At 45.8% G+C, this 21,413-nt stretch overlaps 1 protein-coding gene across 1 annotated transcript; it reads left to right on the top strand.

The window, feature by feature from the left end:
- Positions 1-16,939: 16,939 nt before the first annotated feature.
- Positions 16,940-18,814, top strand: LOC119361535. Its single transcript, XM_037626699.1, has 3 exons — positions 16,940-17,602; positions 18,147-18,285; positions 18,378-18,814. The coding sequence occupies exons 1-3, from the start codon at positions 16,940-16,942 to the stop codon at positions 18,812-18,814; spliced, it is 1,239 nt and encodes a 412-aa protein (XP_037482596.1).
- Positions 18,815-21,413: the final 2,599 nt, after the last annotated feature.

The following is a 21,413-nucleotide window of genomic DNA, read 5'->3' as shown; positions in this document are numbered from 1 at the left end:
ATGCAACATGATTGCAAAAAAAATTCCCTTGGTGTAGTTCATGGCTAGTTATACTACACCTAACTGCTGGCCAACTAAAAGGCGACATGTCCAAGTTAGGTGTTACACAAATGCGCATGTGGAGATGGATATGTTGATACACAAGAAAGGATCGAGTCCAAACTGATGATATAAATAATGGTGTTGGGCTAGCACCAATTAAAGAGCAGGTTGGTAAACATCGTCTGAGATGGTTTGGGTATATATAACACAGGTCTCCATAAGCTTCAGTGCATAATAGGCTGTTAAAGCGTGCTGATAATATTAAGAGATGTCGGGGTTGACCAAACTTAACGTGGGAGGAGTCCATAAAACAAGATCTAAAGGACTGGGATATCACCACAAAACTAGCCATGGACAGTCGCGCGATGAAAAGTAGCCATCCACGTGCTAGAACCATGTTAATGGAAACACAATGAGCTTTGTAACCTCCCGACCATGACAACAGAGGAGACCGGGCTAGGGAGTTAGGAGATTTGGGGAGGACAAACCCTAGGGATGGAGAATCATAGATAGAGACATACATCAGGGAGGAGGGGTGAAGGAGGAGAAGCAGAGGACGAGCAGCATGTAGGACATACAGGGGAGAGAAGGAGCTAGGAAGAGCGGCGTGTAGGACATACATGGGAGAGATGGAGCGATACTGCACTCAATGAAAGAAATAGCATGCTATGACAAAATAGCGTGGCTTTTAAAATACGTTGTTAGGGCATCTCCAGCCGTTGGCCCCTCAGGAGGGGCAAAAAATCGCCCCCTGGGGCGCACCGGCGCTAAACCGCGCACTGGAGGCGTGATGACCCCCAATCACGGCGTCCACGGTTAGTCAAAAAAGACAAATACGGCGCAAAAACGACTCAAATTTAACGCAAACATCGGCGAGTTCGTTCAAATTTAAACATATTTTACAAAAAAGAAAAAAAAAAACTACCGCGGGCTACCCCCGCCGTCTCCCTCGCCGCCCGCCTCGCCGCCCGCCCACGCGGTTCTACATGCCGAGGAGGCTGTAGAACCGCGTGTAGTCACCGCCGTCATCGTCATCGTCGTCGTCGTCGCCGCCGTCCCCGCCTACGCCTCCGCCGTCCCTGCTGCATCCCTCCCCCGGTTGGCGCGGCGGATTGGACGGTCCGGGGGCGGCGGGGGCGTCGTCGTCGTCGCTGTCGAGGACCACGACGCCGTGCTCATCCTCGCGCCCATGCTTGCGGGCGGCGATCTCCTCCAGCGCCCGGCGCTGCCGGACCATCTCGTCGCGGAGGTAGTCATCCCGCGCCCACCGCATGGCATCCTCGTCAGAGAAGCCGCGCGGGGCTATCTCCTCGTACTCCGCGGGGAGCTCCGGCTTGGGCTCGACAAGGACGAAGCGGCCGGTGGGTGGGGAGGCGTTGGCGCCGATGCGGACGCCGGAGCAGCGGGTGCGCGCGCTGACCGGCGTGCCCTGGGGCTCCGGCTTGACGGGGCGGAGGCAGGGCGAGCTGCCGGACGAGGAGGAGGACCCCCCGGTCTCCATGTGCCTCGGGGTCCAGGAGCTTCCCCGGCGGCGTGAGAAGGAAGGGGGAGCGGGGTACTCGAGGCGTGGCGTGTTGCCGCCCTTGATGTACTCGAGGACGGCCTCCAACGTGCGCCCGGGCACGCCCCACCACCGACGCCGGCCGGCGGCGTTGAGCCTGCCGGAGGGCACGACGCCGTTGGTGGCCTCGAGCTGCTGGGCGTGACGGCGGCGGAAGTAAGGGTCCCAAAGCGGGTTGTCGTGGACGTACCGTGGCCCCTCCCTCGCCGCACGCGGCAGGTTCGAGCGGATGCGTGCGATCTCCGCATGTCGCGCCGCGCCGGTGGGTACCGGGGGCACTGGCACGCCGCCCGCGCTGATCCTCCACGCCCCGGGCACCCGCATGTCCGGCGGGACCGGGTACTCGGCCTCGTAAAGGAGGCGAGCCTCGTCTTCACGAAGATGGCGGCTGCCGAAGCCGTTCGCCGCCGCGCCGTCGCCTGGGAAGCGCTCGGCCATGGGTGTGAACTGGAGACGGCGAAAGAGAGGAGAGGAGAGGGAGGAACGACGACGGCGGGAGAGTGTGAGTCGCCGAGTGCGCCGGGGCGCGTCATACATAGGCCGAGGCGCGCGTGCCACCGTGTGTACGCGTGGCGGGCGAGGGAGGGCGAGGGACGCGCGTCGTCCGGTCTTCACTGCGCCGCCCGCATCAATGGTGCATGCTGACCGGCGCGGCAGCGCGCGGCAGCTTTGGCATTGATTCGCTGCGGGAAACGAGGCGATGAGGACGACGAAGGGCCGAGAAGAGAGCCGTGTCGCTGACGCGGCGGGCCCTCCAGCGCGCCGGGTTCGGGCTGGATCCGCCGGCGCTGTTTTCGGCCCAAGCCGGCGAAAATCGGGCTCCTGGGGGCGCGACAGGGCCGTTTTTTCGGCACCGGCGCGAAAAAAACGCCTGGGGAGGCCTTCCTGGAGGCGCGGCTGGAGATGCCCTTAGGGTGCTATATTGCGCTATAGCGTGCTATGAGTGAGGTATTGTACACTGGGTTATTTAGCGAGACATAGCTCAGTATGTTAAAGCATGCTATTAGCGACGTTATAGCGCGCTATCTTTTTCCCCGACTGCACTATTGTAGAGAAAAAAGGTTATTGATCGATTGATCAAGTTGGTTAAATCATTTCTTATTTGAAAACACATTTTATCTACAGTTGTATATTAACATTTCAACTAACCTGTCATACCGCTCTAACGTCTACTTGAAAAAGCTTTACACAACACAGATAGATATGGGAGGAACACACAATATAATGTGCATTTAGTTAAAGAGCGTCATATGGTGTATGGTTGTTTTGATCAAGTGCATACCCAAAATCTCGTTCCGTGATCGCTATCCCCAGGTTTCGCTTCCTTCTTTCTTCCCGTAGTTCTCCCACATATTACTTAAGGGTCAAAGTTGTCCTTTTGGTTCTTTCTTGTTTGATTCACACACTACAATCGGAAAAAACAATTTAAATTTATATACATAGTATGTATCCGTAGTATAGGAAGGTAGACAATGTTTGGTAGAAACTTACAAGATAAGCACCTCACTAGGAAACTAGAAGATGCCCCACGCATTCCAGTGGGACATCCTGCCATTTATAAGCAACTTTGAACATGCACGCTGCAAGTGGAAGAAAACAAGTGTGAGGATCTTAAATATCTGGGTGAATTTTGGTTGCTATTCCCAGCTAAAATGCTAAAGAAAGAATTTGTTGTTTTCAAAGACAACATTATTAAAAAGATTTAGCACAAACATGGTATAACCAACCCTCAATACTAAATTCAGGGATCTATTTACAGAGCCCTTGAAACACATTACACCCTGATGAATAGAAAAATTGAATAAAAAAGAGCAAAAAAATCTGAAACTGTGTGGCTTCGATTATGACCAAATGTTGTAGGTGCTTGTAAAATTTGGTGGCCAAATGGCATTCAAGGAGCTCCATACAGAAAATAACAACATTGGCATCCAAGGAGAGCCATCTGAGATATTCCCGCAAAAGCTAAGTATGCTTGGCTATTGATGGTACATATCTGACGGCCACTAAGCTAAGAGATATTGTACGCATAGGACAAGCAGAGCGCCGCCAGTTATGGTCTTTCCAGAATAACCCAAGATAAATACTACAAAATACGTGACTTGACACGTGTCCCTTACTAGTATAAGGCTAAATTGTAACTATCAGGTTGGTACTTGGTAAGGATGAACTGATGAGTGAACAAAACATGAAATTAGCGGACAAATTTGTTTGAATGGCACCTATGAATTGGTTCCAAATTTTCTTAAAAATACTACTGAATTGCATATGAAATATCACAGAATGCAAGTAAGAACTGGCAGTTAAGAGGTAGATGTCCTACGCCCTCCAGTCCGCTTCTTAAATTACACTGGAATATGTTCTGTTATAATTGTGAGACATGTGCCCTAATTTCCAAAATCCTCTTTGTTTGTCGTCCTGACAGAACAAAATGGCAGGTCCACATGAAAATAGGAACTGTTCATACATAACTATGTAGAAACGCAAGCTAATTGTTTGTTATTAGCTATTAGATGTGATAGTTAAGATTGATGGTGGTCACCCGAGATAGCAATAATAAACCAAAGTAGAATTATACTTACTGAGAAGGCACGTCATAACTGTTGGGCTAAGTCCCTCCACATGGAGGTATGTTGGCAGCCCAACATCAGCCCATAAGTCCAACACATGTCAGCCCTTGATCTGCGCTGCATCCAACGGTTGAGAGCGCTTCCAAGGGAAGTGAAGCAAGAAGAAAACCCTAGCCACTCCACCCCTTGCTGGTGGTGGCTGCCATTCGTGAGATGAAAGAGAGAGCACACAAGAGAAAACACAACCTGAGAGAGAGGAAGAAGAAGAAGCAGAGGTTCTATCCAGATTTGCTGCATCTGACTAGACAGTGTTCAAGTTGGTGATTGGAGGCTCAAACGTGCTTGGATCGACCCCAAACTTGGTGAGCTCGTTCCTTACTTTGAGTACTTCGATTTGGTTAGCTGGTTTGAGGATTGGGTCAGTGGAGCATCAGATTTGAGAGTGGTTTTGTCAGCTCTGACTGCTGCAGTTTCAGAACAGAGTAGTTTTGGGAGACGGACAGTTTGGGTAGGCAAACGATGTCTGATTGAGCTGAATTTTGGAGGGGATCTCAGGAACTCGTGTGTCTACTTGTCTGCCAAATTTGGTGCTGTTTGGTTCAGCGGTTTAAGAGGAGTTTGCAAAACACTGAAGGGTACAGAAGCTGCGTAAACTCTGCTTTGCTGAAATCTTACTTCTTGTGGTTGTTGTTGCTGTTGCCGGTTGGCAACGTGGAGAGTGTGTTGTAAATCTCTCTAGAGGTTCTAGAGAAGACTTTGTACTCATAATTCTCATAGTGAAGTTGTGTGGACCGGTCGGTCCACAGCCGTGGTTTTTTACTCCTCAAGTTTAGGAGGTTTTTCCACGTTAAATCCTGTGTCACTTGTGCATGTTGTTTGTGCTATTCCACTGCTTACTTGTTGGTTGAAGCTGTCCTCAAAGTTCATCACAGGTGAAGGAGGTTGTGTAGTGTGCATATTTGCCGTGTCGGTGAATTTGTGCAGCGCATTGTTGCTGTCCAGCCCCAATAAAGTGGTATCAGAGCCTTGATTTGCTTGTGCAAATTGCTGAGTTTCTTGTGGTGAAAGATGGAAGTGAATACCAGCAGGATGATATCTTTGGATGGTACAAATTATCAAGCATGGAAGGGCAAGATGGAGGACTTGTTGTATGTGAAAGAATACTGGAAGCCAGTGTTCTCCACTGAGATGCCGGAGGGCATTGAGGAAGGTCAATGGAAGGTACTTCATCGCCAAGCTTGTGGGTTCATTCGGCAATGGGTCGATGACATTGTTTTGAACCATATCATTGATGAGACACATGCACACACCTTATGGCAGAAATTGGAAGCGTTATTTGCTCGGAAAGAAGGTACAAACAAGATGTTCTTGATCAAACAATTGATGTGCTTGAGGTACAAAGAGGGCACTCTAATTGCAGATCATGTGAATACATTCCAAGGCATTATAAATCAGCTTTCTTCAATGGGAATAACATTTGAAGATGAAGTGAGAGCTTTGCTGCTACTAGGCTCATTACCGGACAACTGGGAGACCTTTAAGGTTACGGTTTGCAATTCAGCACCTAATGGAGTTGTCACTTGGAATCTTGTGAAAACCAGGGTACTAAATGAAGAGTCCAGAAAGGTGGCTGAAGCCACTTCTTCCTCACATTCAGAGGTGCTAGTCACTCGGTCCAGGGGGAGAAGCAAGAGCAGAGGTCCAGGTAAAGGGGCAGAAAGAGGTAGGAGCAAATCAAAAGGTAAGTATGCTAATTATGAGTGCCATCAGAAGGGCCACATTAAGTGGCAATATGACAAGTGGAAGAAAGACAAAAAGAAAAAGAAGAAACAAGATCAGAAGCAAGTTGACAGTGATAGTGACACAGAGGGCAACCGAGTTACTGCAGTAGAAGAGGACATCATGCTTGTTATGCATGAAGAAAATGAGGGCAGATTTGGTTCCACTGTTGAGGAGAGGATCACTGTTGTTTCTGATGAAACCGTCAACCTTGTGGATGGTGACGAGATGATTTGGATACCGGACAGCGGTGCTACCATTCATGCTACATCTCGCAGAGAGCTCTTCACTAACTATATATCAGGTGATTTTGGTGTTGTGAAGATGGGGAACAATGATAGAGCAGCCATCATTGGAAAAGGAGATGTGCATTTGGAGACTGCAAATGGTACAAGGTTAGTCCTCAAATCTGTGAGGCATGTTGAGGCACTTCGTCTCAATATTATCTCAGTTGGTTTGCTTGATGGAGATGATTACTTGAGCAGTTTTGGAAAAGGGCAGTACAAGCTCACCAAAGGCAACATGATTGTTGCAAGAGGGAAAATGATCTCAGTTTTGTATCATGTTCATGCTAAGATCTTTAGTGCTTCTGTCAATGCACTAGAGAAGGATGATCATTGTGCTTTATGGCACAAGAGACTTGGGCACATGAGTGAGAAGGGGATGACAGTGCTAGTGAAGAAAAAAATTTGAAGGGTGTGAAAGGAGTTCACATCAAGAAATGTTCAGATTGTCTAGCAGGGAAGCAACACCGAGTTGCCTTCAAGACTCTACCTCCTCACAAGAAGCCTGAGAAGCTGGACTTGATACATTCCGATGTTTGCAAAATGTCGGTAAGATCTCTTGGTGGTGCTAAGTACTTTGTGACTTTTATTGATGACTTTTCCAGGAAGGTTTGGGCCTTCACTTTGAGGACCAAAGATCAAGTACTAGGTGTATTCAAGCAATTTCAAGCCTCGGTTGAGAGAGAAACTGAGAAGAAGATCAAGTGCATTCGCACTGATAATGGAGGAGAGTACGTTGGGCCATTTGATGCATATTGCAAGCAGCAGGGTATTAGGCATCAATTTACTCCCTCGAAGACACCACAGCTGAATGGTCTTGCTGAGAGGATGAACAGGACAATTGTGGAGAGAGTTAGATGCTTGTTGTCAAGTGCAAAGCTACGTAAACACTTTTGGGGTGAGGCTTTGATGATTGCAGTTTATCTTATTAATCTCTCACCAAGTTATCCTTTGCAGGGAGATGTTCCTAACAGGGTTTGGTGTGACAAGGACGTCTCATATGACCACCTGAAGGTTTTTGGGTGCAAGGCCTTTGTTCATATTCCTCAAGATGAAAGGTCAAAGCTTGATTCCAAGACACGACAATGTATCTTTCTTGGTTATGGTGGTGATGAGTTTGGCTACAAGCTGTTTGACCCTATAGCAAGGAAAGTTGTGAGAAGCCGTGATGTTGTGTTTGTTGAAGACCAAACAATTGAGGATATTGTGAAGATAAAGGGGCAGGTTCCTCCTCAGCAGCAGCAAGACATGATTGATTCTGACCCAGTTCCTGCAGCTCCAGCTCCTGTGCAAGTTGAAGCAGATGCAGAAGATGTACAAGATGATGTACATGGTGGTGCAGGTGAAGAAGATGCTCCCCAGCAGCAGCAACAAGAGTATGATGCTGAAGTTGATGATCCGGATCAGCAAGAAGCACCAGCACCAGAAAGTCCACCAGCTGCTCCACTCAGAAGATCCAACAGGGGTCGAATTCCTTCCAGCAGGTATCCCTTAGATCAATACGTGGTGTTATTATCTGACGGTTCAGAACCTGAATGCTTTGCAGATGCAATGGAAGATGAGCACAAGAAGGAGTGGGAAAATGCTATGCAAGAAGAGATGGATTCCTTGCATAAGAATCATACTTATGAGTTGGTGAAGTTGCCCAAGGGCAAGAAAATTTTGAAGAACAAGTGGGTCTACAGAATCAAGCAAGAAGATCACACATCACATCGAAGGTACAAGGCCAGGCTAGTTGTAAAAGGATTCGGCCAGAGGAAAGGCATTGACTATGATGAAATCTTTTCTCCGGTTGTGAAGATGACATCCATAAGAGTAATCCTTAGCATGGCAGCAAGTCTCAACTTGGAGGTTGAGCAAATGGATGTGAAGACTGCATTCCTTCATGGTGAGTTGGAGGAAGAAATATACATGGAGCAACCTGAGGGGTTTCTTGTGAAAGGCAAAGATGACTATGTGTGCAAGCTAAAGAAAAGTCTCTATGGCCTGAAACAAGCACCAAGACAATGGTACATGAAGTTTGAAACTGTCATGGGGGAGCAAGGCTACAAGAAGTGTAGCTCAGACCATTGTGTGTTTATTCAGAGGTTCTCAGGTGATGATTTCATCATATTATTGCTCTATGTTGATGATATCCTGATTGTTGGCAAGAATGTCTCTAGGATTGCTAAGTTGAAGAAGGAGTTGAGCAAATGTTTTGCTATGAAAGACTTAGGTCCAGCAAAGAACATTCTCGGAATGAGAATTGAGCGAGACAGAAATTGCAACAAGCTGTACTTGTCTCAAGAGAAGTATATTGAGAAGGTACTTCAGAAGTTCAGGATGGAAAATGCTAAAGTTGTGAGTTGTCCACTAGCAGCCCATTTCAAGTTGAGCAGAAAGCAATGTCCTACCACTGATGAGCAGAAAAAGGAAATGCATCATGTTCCTTACGCTTCAGCGGTTGGGAGTTTGATGTATGCTATGGTGTGTACAAGGCCTGACATTGCTCACGCGGTTAGTACTGTGAGCAGATTTATGTCCAATCCAGGAAGACCTCATTGGGAAGCCGTGAAGTGGTTTTGAGATATCTTCGGGGTAGCACAAATCTGAAACTTTGCTTCGGTGACGGTGAGGCAAAGCTGATTGCTTTTTCAGATTCTGACATGGTTGGAGATGTTGACAGAAGGAAGTCTACTTCAGGTTACTTGGTTACCTATGCAGGGGGAGCGGTGTCATGGCAAAGCAGGCTGCAGAAGTGTGTGGCATTGAATACAACTGAAGCTGAATTCATTGCTGTAACAGAGGCGAGCAAAGAGCTATTGTGGCTGAAACGATTGGCTTGTGAGCTTGATTTTAAGCAAGACAAGTATGTGTTGTTTTGTGACAACCAAAGTGCTATTCACTTGAGTAAGAATGCAAGTTTTCATTCAAGGTCTAAGCATATAGAATTCCGTTATCATTGGATTCAAGATGTGTTGTATTCCAAGAAAATGCAACTTGAGAAGGTTCACACCGACGACAATGGGGCTGATATGTTCACTAAAGTGGTGACAAGGAAGAAGCTCGAAGTATGCCGCCGGCTCGCTGGCATGGCTGCCGGAAGGCAATGAGGCCCTCCATGATGTCGGGAGGGGGAGTTTGTTGGGCTAAGTCCCTCCACATGGAGGTATGTTGGCAGCCCAACATCAGCCCATAAGTCCAACACATGTCAGCCGTTGATGTGCGCTGCATCCAACGTTGAGAGCGCTTCCAAGGGAAGTGAAGCAAGAAAAAAACCCTAGCCACTCCACCCCTTGCTGGTGGTTGCTGCCATTCGTGAGAGTGAGAGAGAAAGCACACAAGAGAAAACACAACCTGAGAGAGAGGAAGAAGAAGAAGCAGAGGTTCTGTCCAGATTTGCTGCATCTGACTAGACAGTGTTCAAGTTGGTGATTGGAGGCTCAAACGTGCTTGGATCGACCCCAAACTTGGTGAGCTCGTTCCTTACTTTGAGTACTTCAATTTGGTTAGCTGGTTTGAGGATTGGGTCAGTGGAGCATCAGATTTGAGAGTGGTTTTGTCAGCTCTGACTGCTGCAGTTTTAGAACAGAGTAGTTTTGGGAGACGAACAGTTTGGGTAGGCAAACGATGTCCGATTGAGCTGAATTTTTGAGGGGATCTCAGGAACTCGTGTGTCTATTTGTCTGCCAAATTTGGTGATGTTTGGTTCAGCGGTTCAAGAGCAGCTTGCAAAACACTGAAGGGTACAGAAGCTGCGTAAACTCTGCTTTGCTGAAATCTTACTTCTTGTGGTTGTTGTTGCTGTTGCCGGTTGGCAACGTGGAGAGTGTGTTGTAAATCTCTCTAGAGGTTCTAGAGAAGACTTTGTACTCATCATTCTCATAGTGAAATTATGTGGACCGATCGGTCCACAGCCGTGGTTTTTTACTCCTCAAGTTGAGGAGGTTTTTCCACGTTAAATCCTGTGTCACTTGTGCATGTTGTTTGTGTTATTCCGCTGCTTACTTGTTGGTTGAAGCTGTCCTCAAAGTTCATCACAGGTGAAGGGGATTGTGTAGTGTGCATATTTGCCGTGTTGGTGAATTTGTGCAGCGCATTGTTGCTGTCCAGCCCCAATAATAACCACCATCGAGTAGATGAAAGACCGAACTTGTCGAACTCCTTCGGTTCGACATTGCGAACTGTGAAATAGCTTGATGGAACAATCTACTCCGGAACCATTGACTGGTATCCTAAAAGTATACAGGTCGTTGTGTATAATATTCCTCTCTGCAGTGCAGCCTGCTTGGACTTCCATCAAACACCTTGTGGGCATAAGAAGCTCTGCATAGACAACGTGAGAGGCGGAAAAGGGGGTTAGCTCTAGAGCACGGCAGGCTCAAGATGAAAAATCAAAGCGAAGGCAAATGTGCAGTCACATATTCCAGATCAAAGTGGGAAATCCATCCAAGAATCCTTACCTTCGGAAGCAGCAAGATAAAAATGAATCGGGCAATAGGGACTTGGGAGAAACCATGCCTAATCAGGGAGTGTGTACGTTGAGGTCTCTGATGGGAACGCCTAATCAGAGGACAGAGAAGGGCAGCCTGCGATCTGGAACGGGGGAAAGAGAATAGGAGAGGTGCGGATAGGAGGGCGGAGGCATCAGACATTACTGGCTGGTTGTTGAGGATACTGTGCGTGAGGGACTGGGATATGGAGCGGTGAGGAAGCCGGAGGTGCGGCCGCCGGCGAGTGTTTTTTTTAGATGCCGGCGAGAGCTTTGGAGAAAGAGTGACGGGCGACTCTTAAAATTTCTTTCCTTTCTTTTTGCTTCTTCCCCCTTCTCTATCTTTGCATTTCACTTTTTTTATTTGATTTATTATTATATTGTCAATTTTGATGGTTTTATTTTTGCGGGTGAGTCAAACTTGATCTCTCCTGCTAACTTATACTCGCAGCCCAAAACTTACGGGCAAAAACAATGACGCCAGAGAAAAACAAATAAACAGTGGCGCATCAAGGCGCTGCAATTCCGTCATCTCCTATATTTCGCGTGGCAGTGCTTCGAGGGATCTCGGGCTGGTCATATCCATATCCATGCTTGACTCTTTATCTCCTTCCAGTGAACTCCTACGCACATCTGCCTCGTGAGCTTCCTCAAAAATCTCCACCTTGCCGCCTTTTGGTGCCTCTGGTGTTGTCATTCTCATTGTCATGCAGTGCCCTTCATTTTACACTCCCCTGTGGCAAATGTCCACCCTCCCTTTGGAGAGTTATTCATTAGTGACACTCTCTAAAATCATGTTATTTTTTATCGCTTGTTCTCCCCACTCTCTTGGGCAATTACCACCGTTCTGGTGGAGAATCTGCACGTCCTTCATACATGTTCAATGAGCTAGAGTTCCGTCTCCGTTCGTAGTCGGGATTGGGCAATGACCATCCTCCAGTGTATGAGGCTTCGGGGTTGGCAGTGACACGGCCCCTTGATGATGATTACTCATGGTCCTTTCCGATGGTTTCGGTGTGGTCTTATCGGAGCTCTGATGTGGTATCTTTCGGAGTTTGCCACCCTCTTGTGCTATTGTTGCCTTGTTTTTTTCTTATGACATAACCTGGGCTGAATCACTCAACTCTCTAGCTATAGAGGTTGTTATTTGTGTTGTGTCATTATTATGTATTCGTTTTTTTGTGTGTTCTTGCTTCGCCAAGATGTATAGCCTCTTGGGTTGTTAAGGTTATTTGTGATGTGTCATTATTATGTATTCAGTTTCCCTTATAAACTGAACCAGAAGAATAGGAATCCCAATGAAAATTAAACTTGAACTAAAACTCACCTTCCATTTGAAATCTTCGGAGAACTATTTACCTGCATTGCTTGGGATATCCAAAGGTACTGATCTGGTTGGGTGATGCTTGCTCTTTTAATCGGAACTGGCTCCTCTACCGTGGTGAAGGCACGGTAGGGTGCTACAGTAACCTGTGCAATGGAAAATACGTAAGGCACAACAGGTTACACTAGAGCAGAGTTTACTATTTGAACCCTGTAGCAAGATGAACTGTTTCCGCACTGTAGCATGTACACTGTTTATGTTCTGTAGCAAGAAATCTGAGCCTTTCATACTAGATCTGAAGGCTGATAGGTGGCCCAAAGGTAGGCTACTGTAGCACCCTACCGTGCCTTCACCACGGTTGCAATTCATGATCTCCTCCGCCCCTGCTTTGTAGTGCCACGCCTGGAGTTCTATGGAGAAAACTATAGCATGTGAGAGAGACCCCTGGTTTTTGGAAGGGCCGATTTAGCTCTGGGGAGCATATGCTCCACTATGAACAGTAAATAAAAGCATGTGCCCCTCGGAGCCAAATTCGGTTTCCCCTGGTCTTCCTACGGTGGCTGCTCCTAAGTCCTATGCATGCCGCCCCTGCTAGTTCTAGTGGCGATTTAGTTGAAGTGAAGTCTGAAGCTATTTGCCTGCTACAATACATCGCAATATAACAGGGTAGTTCCATGGATGAAAATAAAATCATAAGGAAGTTAGACAAAACAAAATAACACGTAGCATTTATCTTGAAAATAAATTATTTACGTTCCACAGTTGGTGTTCTTTGCTTTTGGCGATAAATATTGCAAACTAGACAGAACTGGACCAACGAAAACTTGTCTAAAATAAGTTTCTCAAATGACATAAATATCATAAACCTCGTGGCCTCGAGCGCACACACACGCCACTCACTGCCCAATGTTATCCAGAATGCTATACCTATAGATTTCTTATGAAAATATATAGTACACACCCCTTCCAATCATACTAAACCTCCCCCCTAAATTTTAGTTATTCATAGACTTTTGGGGGGGAGGGGGGCTATGGTCCCCCTAACATATTGCCAGAGGATGGAGAGTCCATGCATGGAAACAGGGGAACAACTACTCTTGGTTTTGTTTCCGTGTACGCCATACTTTCTCACGGTCTCTTCTCTTGCCTTTTGTTTTTGAGCGCGCCTTCACTCGCTTCCCGCAACTCCTATTGATTGTTGATAGTGCTGAAAATCTGGGTTAACTTCTCTATGGCGATCGCATCGAGAACTTTCCGTATGTGGTTTTTTCATTGTGTATATATATTATTTACTTGATCCATGCTTGCACAATGCCTTAATTTAACTTTTCACATCTATGTTTTCAGTTTGAAATGAGGGAACCTGGGATGGGTCAGATAGTCTTGCAATATTTCAGTTGTGGAGAAAGAAGCAAAGGTTCTCAAGGAAAGAGTGAACATGAGTACCGTGTGAAAATTTATGCTAGTTGTTTATTTTCTTGATAGTATAAGAATTTATTGATGCCTGTTAGTAGTCTTAAAGTATATTCTTTACACCCAACAACGGGATTTACATTTCCCATGTCCCTGCTCCCTCTCAATGCCTTAATCTTCTGCATCCTTGCTAGGTTCCGTAACCACTCGTGCTTCAACAGCTCATTGATTAAGAGTTAGTGTGGACGACCAACTGCAAGAGATGGATGACAAGGTCAAGAATTCTCTCTCCACAATGGCTTCAGATGGATCAAGGTCAAGTGCACAAAAGTAGTCCATGAGTTTCGAGATCAAGGTCAAGGCCAACATACCACCTCTGACCTTTTTCTTGGATGCTCTTGTTCAGAATTATGCTGGTTTCATTAGTATACCCCTATTTTTCATAAATATTTTTAAACCTCCATGATGTGTTATCTGGAAAGAATGTGCAACTTTTGATAGTTGCAACATTTTGCAGCAAAACAATAGTACAAATTGAGAGGTTAAGCGGACTCCTGAGTCCTGACACGCAAATACATCTATCAATCACAGTCTACCTAGATGGATCAACGTAGCAGTATAGGATCTACTGGTGCCAAGAATGCATCCGTAAATCCTTGGGAATGCTACTTTGCTTGAGGGTATGGTAGTAAATCCATGGTCATATGCCAATACATTTACCAATGCTATCCATTCATTCAGCGTTCCCGATTGTACCAAGGTGAATAACGACGACATCAATCGAAGAGGATGTTCGTGAAACAACAGCTTCACAGAGATGAGTTTTGTTGTATTCTCACCTTTTCTATGATTAACTGTGCTAGGGCTGGTGGCGCTTCTATACGTACATGTCAATGATTGATGGATCAGCTCGGTGTCAGTGTGCCAATCCATCGATATTTACTTTTCTCTCTTTGAAGATTTCTGAACAACTTAACCTTGGTAGCAGTGAACTGATTTTTCATTGATGAAATTATTGTTATTATCCGTTTCTATTTACCAAACCAAAAACTATGTGGGAGTCGTATTAATCTGTTATGTATATACTGTGAATCAGCTGAGAGTGATGTTGCACTGCAAATCTTCGGTTTCCTTCCTTTTGAAGCTTTCATAAACCTATTAAAGGATCAATTAGAAGGTAGGTAGTACAAATTACAAAATAAGGTAATAATGATGAACTCATATAGTGTTATGTGGTACTATTTCGGTAATGGAGCCTGAAATTATTGTCTCTTCTATGCATAAAAGAATAATGCGCAAGGATATTATTTCTTCGTTCTCACTCGGTGTCCATTATACGGCTGCATCCTATGATATATTCACATTCGCTTTCTTGCATCGTCGCATCTTTGCTTGGTAGCCGTTATTTTGATGTTTGATTTTCCCGTAAATTTGCTTACTTTCACACTTTAGGAGAAACTCAAACACATAATCTACTAACTTAGAATATGGGCTCATGTGACGTATGTTCAACGAGGGTTGAGGCAAGAGAAGGAAGGTGCAAGTGGTGGAAGGAAGATGTGCGGGGTCATCAGTGTTGAGCTTGCACGTGGTTCTCAGAGGGCAATGAGCACCCTGTCGGGCTTAAAGTCATGCCTAGTAAGGGTGAGGTAGCGCCCTAACTTGATGTTGGACAAGGTGGTGGTGTCTGATCCGTGGCGGATTGAGAGGAGAGGGGATGCTAGGTAAGCAAAAGTACAAGTAGAAGGGAGATGACAGAGTCATGAAATCTGATTTTTTTTCATGAAACAGTTAATGGTAAAAAGAAAAGGGAAAACATTCAGCTGAAAAAGAATGTTCCATCGGTCGTGTGCATCGTTGTTCGATCAAGCTTGATCCTGCGCTAGGACGTGCTTTACTGGGATAAGAGATTCATTGGGTACATTCACCACAACACCCTGAACCTTATCTCTTTGCTCGTCCTCTTCCTCCTCAGAGTTCGGCTGCTAGCTCCTTCCAAATCGAACATCGAATCCCCCTTGGTTGCTCCCCCACAGCTTGCAGAGCTTCGACCATTGTTGTTGCAAGTTGTCGCCGTGACCAGTGCTGCTAGGTGTAGTGGTCTATGCTCCTATCTCTCTCCTTCATTAGATCGCACCTACAGAATATCCTCGCAGATGAGGGCTTCTCCCACCTTTGTAGAAGCCGCCATAGATGCACCTCTCTCCTACAAACTAGATGTCCAACTTTGTGGCCCGTGCTCCCCCAAGGAAAATGTGAGGAAGAGAGGTGCTCGCATGGCCGACAACAGATGCTTCAAAGCGAACAAGTAGGTTAATAGCATGACAGATGTTGCATTGGGCTCTGCAACATGGGTTATGTTGCGATGGGGGGACCGAATTGAAGATGATGGGGCTCACAACATCGCGGGTCGGTTTCACAACATTGCTAGTGCTCCAATGAGTTCACAACACGATGCGGTCATGTGGGGACGCAAATCGAAAGACCACATCCTACAGCTAGGGAGGCAGCTGATAATTCTCAATTATCAGTTGGATGACACACATCAATGTCCTAAAAAATAGCTTTTCTTTTGGAAGAATAGTAGTAATATGTAATAAAAGAAAAATCTGAAAAGGAAAAAAACTGGAAACAAGAATTGCTCGGTTGGGAGAACATAGCCCACGTTGGATGTAAGATGTGCGGCCCAGATTAATCTATCTCTCTCCCTTTCTTCGTCCCGGCTCCCAGGTCGCCGCCGCGCTAACCCTAGCGGTGCTGCGATCCAGGCGATTAATGGCGCGGCAGTGAGCTCCTGTGTGTTCGCCGCCGTGATTTTCCTTTGCTCCGGCAATCCCGTTGGGAGAGGATCCTCCCCGTTCTTGCTCCCTTCTCCGGCGCCGCTACTCCTTCCATAGGTACCTCAGTTCGAATCCCTGTTAACAAATTATGGGCGTGTTCCTCAATTCCTGAGAGAAAAACAATCCCGAGGGCGATTTCTGAATGAGGCTAGGACCTTGGTTAATTATCCAGTTTCAATCCCAATCCTACGATCCCCATCCCATTGCAAAAATTCGAAAGTTCATATGAGCGATCCCCATTGTAATGTAATGTTCCTTCAGGCTGATTTTAAACATGAACACTAGTAACCTGTAATGCAAGATAGAGTTACAAAAATGAAAGAGAAGTCCTGTAATGTAAGATACCTGATACAAGTTTGTTGCCAAATTATGTTATCTGTTTTTGTCATAGAACAGAGTTGGGTTAGTGGGATTCACGGTCACGATTGCTTGTTCGAATATCAAACCGATGATAATGATGCTTGCAGAAATCAGTGATAACGATGCTTGCTGAAAAAACTCACAGTCGGCTTTATCTAGTTTGTACTTCTTGTTTGCTGCCACGCAGATGCATCTATCTATCGGATGCACTCAGATGGACCAACAAAGCAGCCAAGAACTTTTGATCGAAAGCAAGGGCGCGGGTTTCAGTAGGGTACAGAAACCGAAGGTGGCAACAATGCAGCTTCAACTTCTACCTTATGTAAGGATCAAAACTCCTTATTTACGTCGGGTGTTACCGACTCTTTTAAAAATCACAATCTTAGCAAGGGAGCGTGAGTGCGTGACTGTTGAACTCGTGCCACAACTTGACTGCTCATGCTCATTACAGGACGTTCTGCGCGACACGCTGTCACGGTTGTCGATCAAAGATGTCGTGAGGATGAGCACACTTTCTCTTGAATGGAGACTGCTAATGATATGCCACCCAGAACTGGTCTTCACCAAAGACACCTTTGGCATCAGTACAGACACGAATACTGACCCAGATCGGGACTTCTATGGCATCATTAAAGACATGAATACTAAACGAGCATCCTGGACTGCTGAACTCATCACCAATGTGGACAGTGTATTGCGCCCACTGTGGTCTACTTCTACTACAACTACGACTACGCTGGGCAAGTTTGCTGTCGAATTTGGCCTTCGCAGAAAGCACAAGCATCACATTGATAGATATGTTAACTTTTCCATTGCGTCAAGGGCCAAGCACATTGCTTTTGATTTCACGTTTGATGTCAATTGTTCTGGCTCCCGATTCGACAAGTACAAGTACATTTTCCCGTTGCAAAATCTCAGCGGTCCAAACGCCTCTTGTGTCAAGTATCTTGATCTGGGCTACGTGTGGTTAAAACTGCGCCCTAGTTTCTGTGGTATCACAAACCTTAGCAAACTCACACTAAATAAGGTGACTATCAGTGGAGTTGATCTACAGTGCCTTTTGCTAAGCTGCGCTGTTCTTGAGAGTATAAACATAGAGCGGTGCTCCTCGTTCTCAAGCCTACACATACGACAGGAGTTGTATCGGTTGCAATACATGCGTGTGCGCCATTGTAAACTGGAAATTATAGAGTTGCATGCTCCAAATCTTACCGAATTTGAGTTCGACGAAGATCTCACACTAATTGTGCTCAGTGATTGCTTGAGGTTGTCGGAGGAAACCTTTGTATCAAACATGAGGACTCAAGAGTTCAATGACTATGATTTCGAAGACTTGGCCTTCACCTTCACCGAGCTTGCTCTTCCTCATGTGCAAAAACTATTTCTACTTTTGAATTTTGATCAGGTTTGCTCTAGAAAGAAGTGCTTTGTTTTATTTCATTTTAAATTTTGTTATCACAAAGTTTAATTATTAATTTTGTGTCCATGCACTGTTTCTCTTCCAGGTGCTACGATTCAGTGAAAACCAAACTAGCTTCATCAATTTGAGGCATCTGAACTTGAACCTTGAGCTAGCGTGGGATCCATATGATGATAGTTTGGCTATGGGATTTCTTAATATTTTGGAATTAGCACCTCTCTTAGATTATGAAACATTTTTAACACATTAATTAGGATAGTTATGTGTGTTGCTTCTGTTTGACCCCCCCCCCCTCTGAAGAATATGTATAGTGAAACTAATGGATATATGTGTGTGCAGGTTGGTCGTGATAGATGTTGCCCTCCTACTACGAGGATGGTGACGGCTGTGCAAGGGCCTCTGCATCATCACCTGAAGAGTGTTCACATGTCCGGATTTTGTGATGTATTGGGGCTAGCCGAGCTGGCGCTCTACATCCTTGGGAATGCTACTGTACTTCAACGTATGGTGGTAGATCCAGTGGCGTATGCCCACACTCTTCGCACCGATGATATCTATTCAGTCAGCAAGGCTGGTAGTATCGAGGGGGGTCATTACCACGCCGATCAGAATAGGATGTTTGCAGAGCAAATCCTTGGCAGTGAGGAGTTCCGTCATATCGTCACCATTTATCGAAGTACAATGCTGGGGCTGGAGATGCTATTCATATATGCCGACGATTTATGGATATGGGCGTGGTGGAAAAAAGATTGATCGGGAACTTTATGAAGATTTATAATAATACTCACAAGGGAAGCGTTCATGTACAAGCCGAATGATTGGATGCAGTAGTGTGTGCACCAAAATTCAGTGCAGTCTGCAGTTTGGTTGTAATCAGGGTTAACTATGTTTTCTTCTTTTTTGGCTTTGCTATTATGAACATAAGCAGTTGGTAGCAATTTTAAGTGATATATATGTCGTATACTGTCATTAATCAAATCCTGGAATCATTCATCCCATCCCATTCATGGTCTGTGTATGATGCTGTCAAGATTCAGTGTTTTCATTGCTGCTACTAATCTTGCAGCAAGATTCCAGTTATAAGTTCCTTTACAATACTACATTCTACCAACTAATGCAGAAAAAATCAGAGAAGCCACTCCTTCTAACTACACCAATTTGTGATCTCCACCAATTTAGTGGTATTAATGTAGACAAAATCGGAGATTATAGTTAAGTTCTAAATGATCACCCACTAGTTCCACCCTTCTAATTAACTGCACAGGAGATCCACCCCTATAACCACTCCAATGCTCAAACAGAGAAGTGGAGTGAGAGGGGAAGAGGGAGCAAGAAAGGAGTTCTGCATAAAGAGTTGATTTTTTTTCCTAGTAGGGGTGAGGCAGCGCCCTAACTTATGTTGGAGAAGGTGGCGGTGTACGATCCGTGGCGGATTGAGAGGAGAGGGGATGCTAGATAAACAGAAGTACAAGGAGAAGGGAGATGACAGAGCCATTTAATTTGATTTTTTTCCATGAAACCATGGTAAAAGGAAACGGGAAACGATTTAAAACAGTCTGCTGAAAAAGAGCGCTGCATCGCTCACGTGCATCACCACCCGATCGAGCTTGATCCTGCGACTAAGACATGCTTTACTAGGATAAGAGATTCGTTGGGCACGTATTCACCAGAACGCCCCCAACCTTATCTCTTCGCTTCTCTTCTTCCCCTTGCAGCTTGCCTGCTCCGTCCAAATCGAACATCGAATCCCACTTAGATGCTCACCCATAGTCCGCAGAGCTATGACCATTACTGTGGCAAGTTGTCGCCGTCACTAGTGTTGCAAGTTGTAGTGGTCTCTGCTCCAATATCTCTCTTTCATTAGATCGCATCTCCAGAATCCTCGCTGATGAGGGCTTCTCCCACATTTGTAGAAGCCGCCATGGATGCGCCTCTCTCCCACAAGCTAGATGCCCAACTTTGTGACTCACGCTCCCCCAAGCGAACGTGAGGAACAGAGGCACTTAAATGGCCGGCGACAGATGTTTCAAAGTGAACGGTTGGGTTCGCAGCATGACGGGTGTTGCGTTGGGCTTTGCAACATGGGTTGTGTTGCGATGGGGGGGGTGGGGGGTCAAACGATGAGGCTCACAACATGGCGGGTGGGTTTCGCAACATGGCTAGTGCTGTAAAGGGTTCGCAACACGCCTAGTGTTGCGATGCGGGGAGGCAAATCAAAGCTAGCTAGGGAGGCAGATTCTGTCTGATGACGCATAGCAGCGTCCTAAAAATAATAATTTTACACTTATGAAAGATGCTAGGTTGAGTTTACTAAACCTTCCCTAAATCCTCTCCTCCACCCCTTTATTTTAACTGGGGTGGGGCCCAGCTGCTAATCCTGATCAATTAATTGCCTCCTCATCAGTTTTTTCATTAAATCCTCGCGTTAGCTTTGGTACGTATAGGTGTAGCATTGCTCTAAGAAAATAGCCTTTCTTTTGGAAGAATAGTAAAAGAAAAATCTGAAACAAAAAAAAAACTGGAAACAAGAATTGCCCAGTTGGGAGAACATAGCCCACGTTGGATGTGAGATGTGCGGCCCAGATTAATCTATCTCTCCCTTTCTTCCTCCCGGCTCCCAGCACCGCTAGGGTTAGCGCAGCGGCGACCTTCGATCCAGGCGATTAATGGCGCGGCGGTGAGCTCCTGCGTGTTCGCCGGCGGGATTTTCCCTTGCTCCGGCGATCCAGTTGGGAGAGGCTCATCCCCATTCGTGCCCTCTTCTCCGGCGCCGCTACACCATACATAGGTACCTCAGTTCCTCGATTGCTCATCTGGTGTGGTTATTTCTGAATGGAGGCTGGGATCTTTGTTAATTATACAGTTATGTTCACATGAGTGATCCTACGATCTCCATTGCAAAATTTTGAAAGTTCACATGAGCGATCCCCATTGTAATGTAATGTTCTTTCAGGCTGATTTTAAACATGAAGTGGTTTATTTATTCTTCCCCCAGCCAAGACTGGTAACCTGTAATGCAAGATAGAGTTACAAAAATGAAAAGAAAAGTCCTGTAATGTAAGATACCTGATACAAGTTTGTTGCCAAATTATGTTCTCTGTTTTTGTCATAGAACATAGTTGGGTTATCGGGATTCACGGTCACGATTGCTTGTTCAAATATCAAACAGATGATAATGATGCTTGCAGAAATCAGTCATAACGATGCTTGCTGAAAAAATTCACAGTTGGCTTTATCTAGTTTGTACTTCTCATGACGACAATTGCTTGCTGAAACCAAAGATAATGATGTTTGCTGAGACGATTCACAGTAAGCTTTACCTGGTTTGTACTTCTTGTTTGCTGCCACGCAG

The sequence above is a fragment of the Triticum dicoccoides genome, chromosome 2B (genome assembly GCF_002162155.2).
Source record: "Triticum dicoccoides isolate Atlit2015 ecotype Zavitan chromosome 2B, WEW_v2.0, whole genome shotgun sequence".
NCBI classification, from domain to species: domain Eukaryota; kingdom Viridiplantae; phylum Streptophyta; class Magnoliopsida; order Poales; family Poaceae; genus Triticum; species Triticum dicoccoides.
The sequence above is the reverse complement of the archived record's forward strand: the minus strand, read 5'-3'. Positions and strand labels throughout refer to the sequence as shown.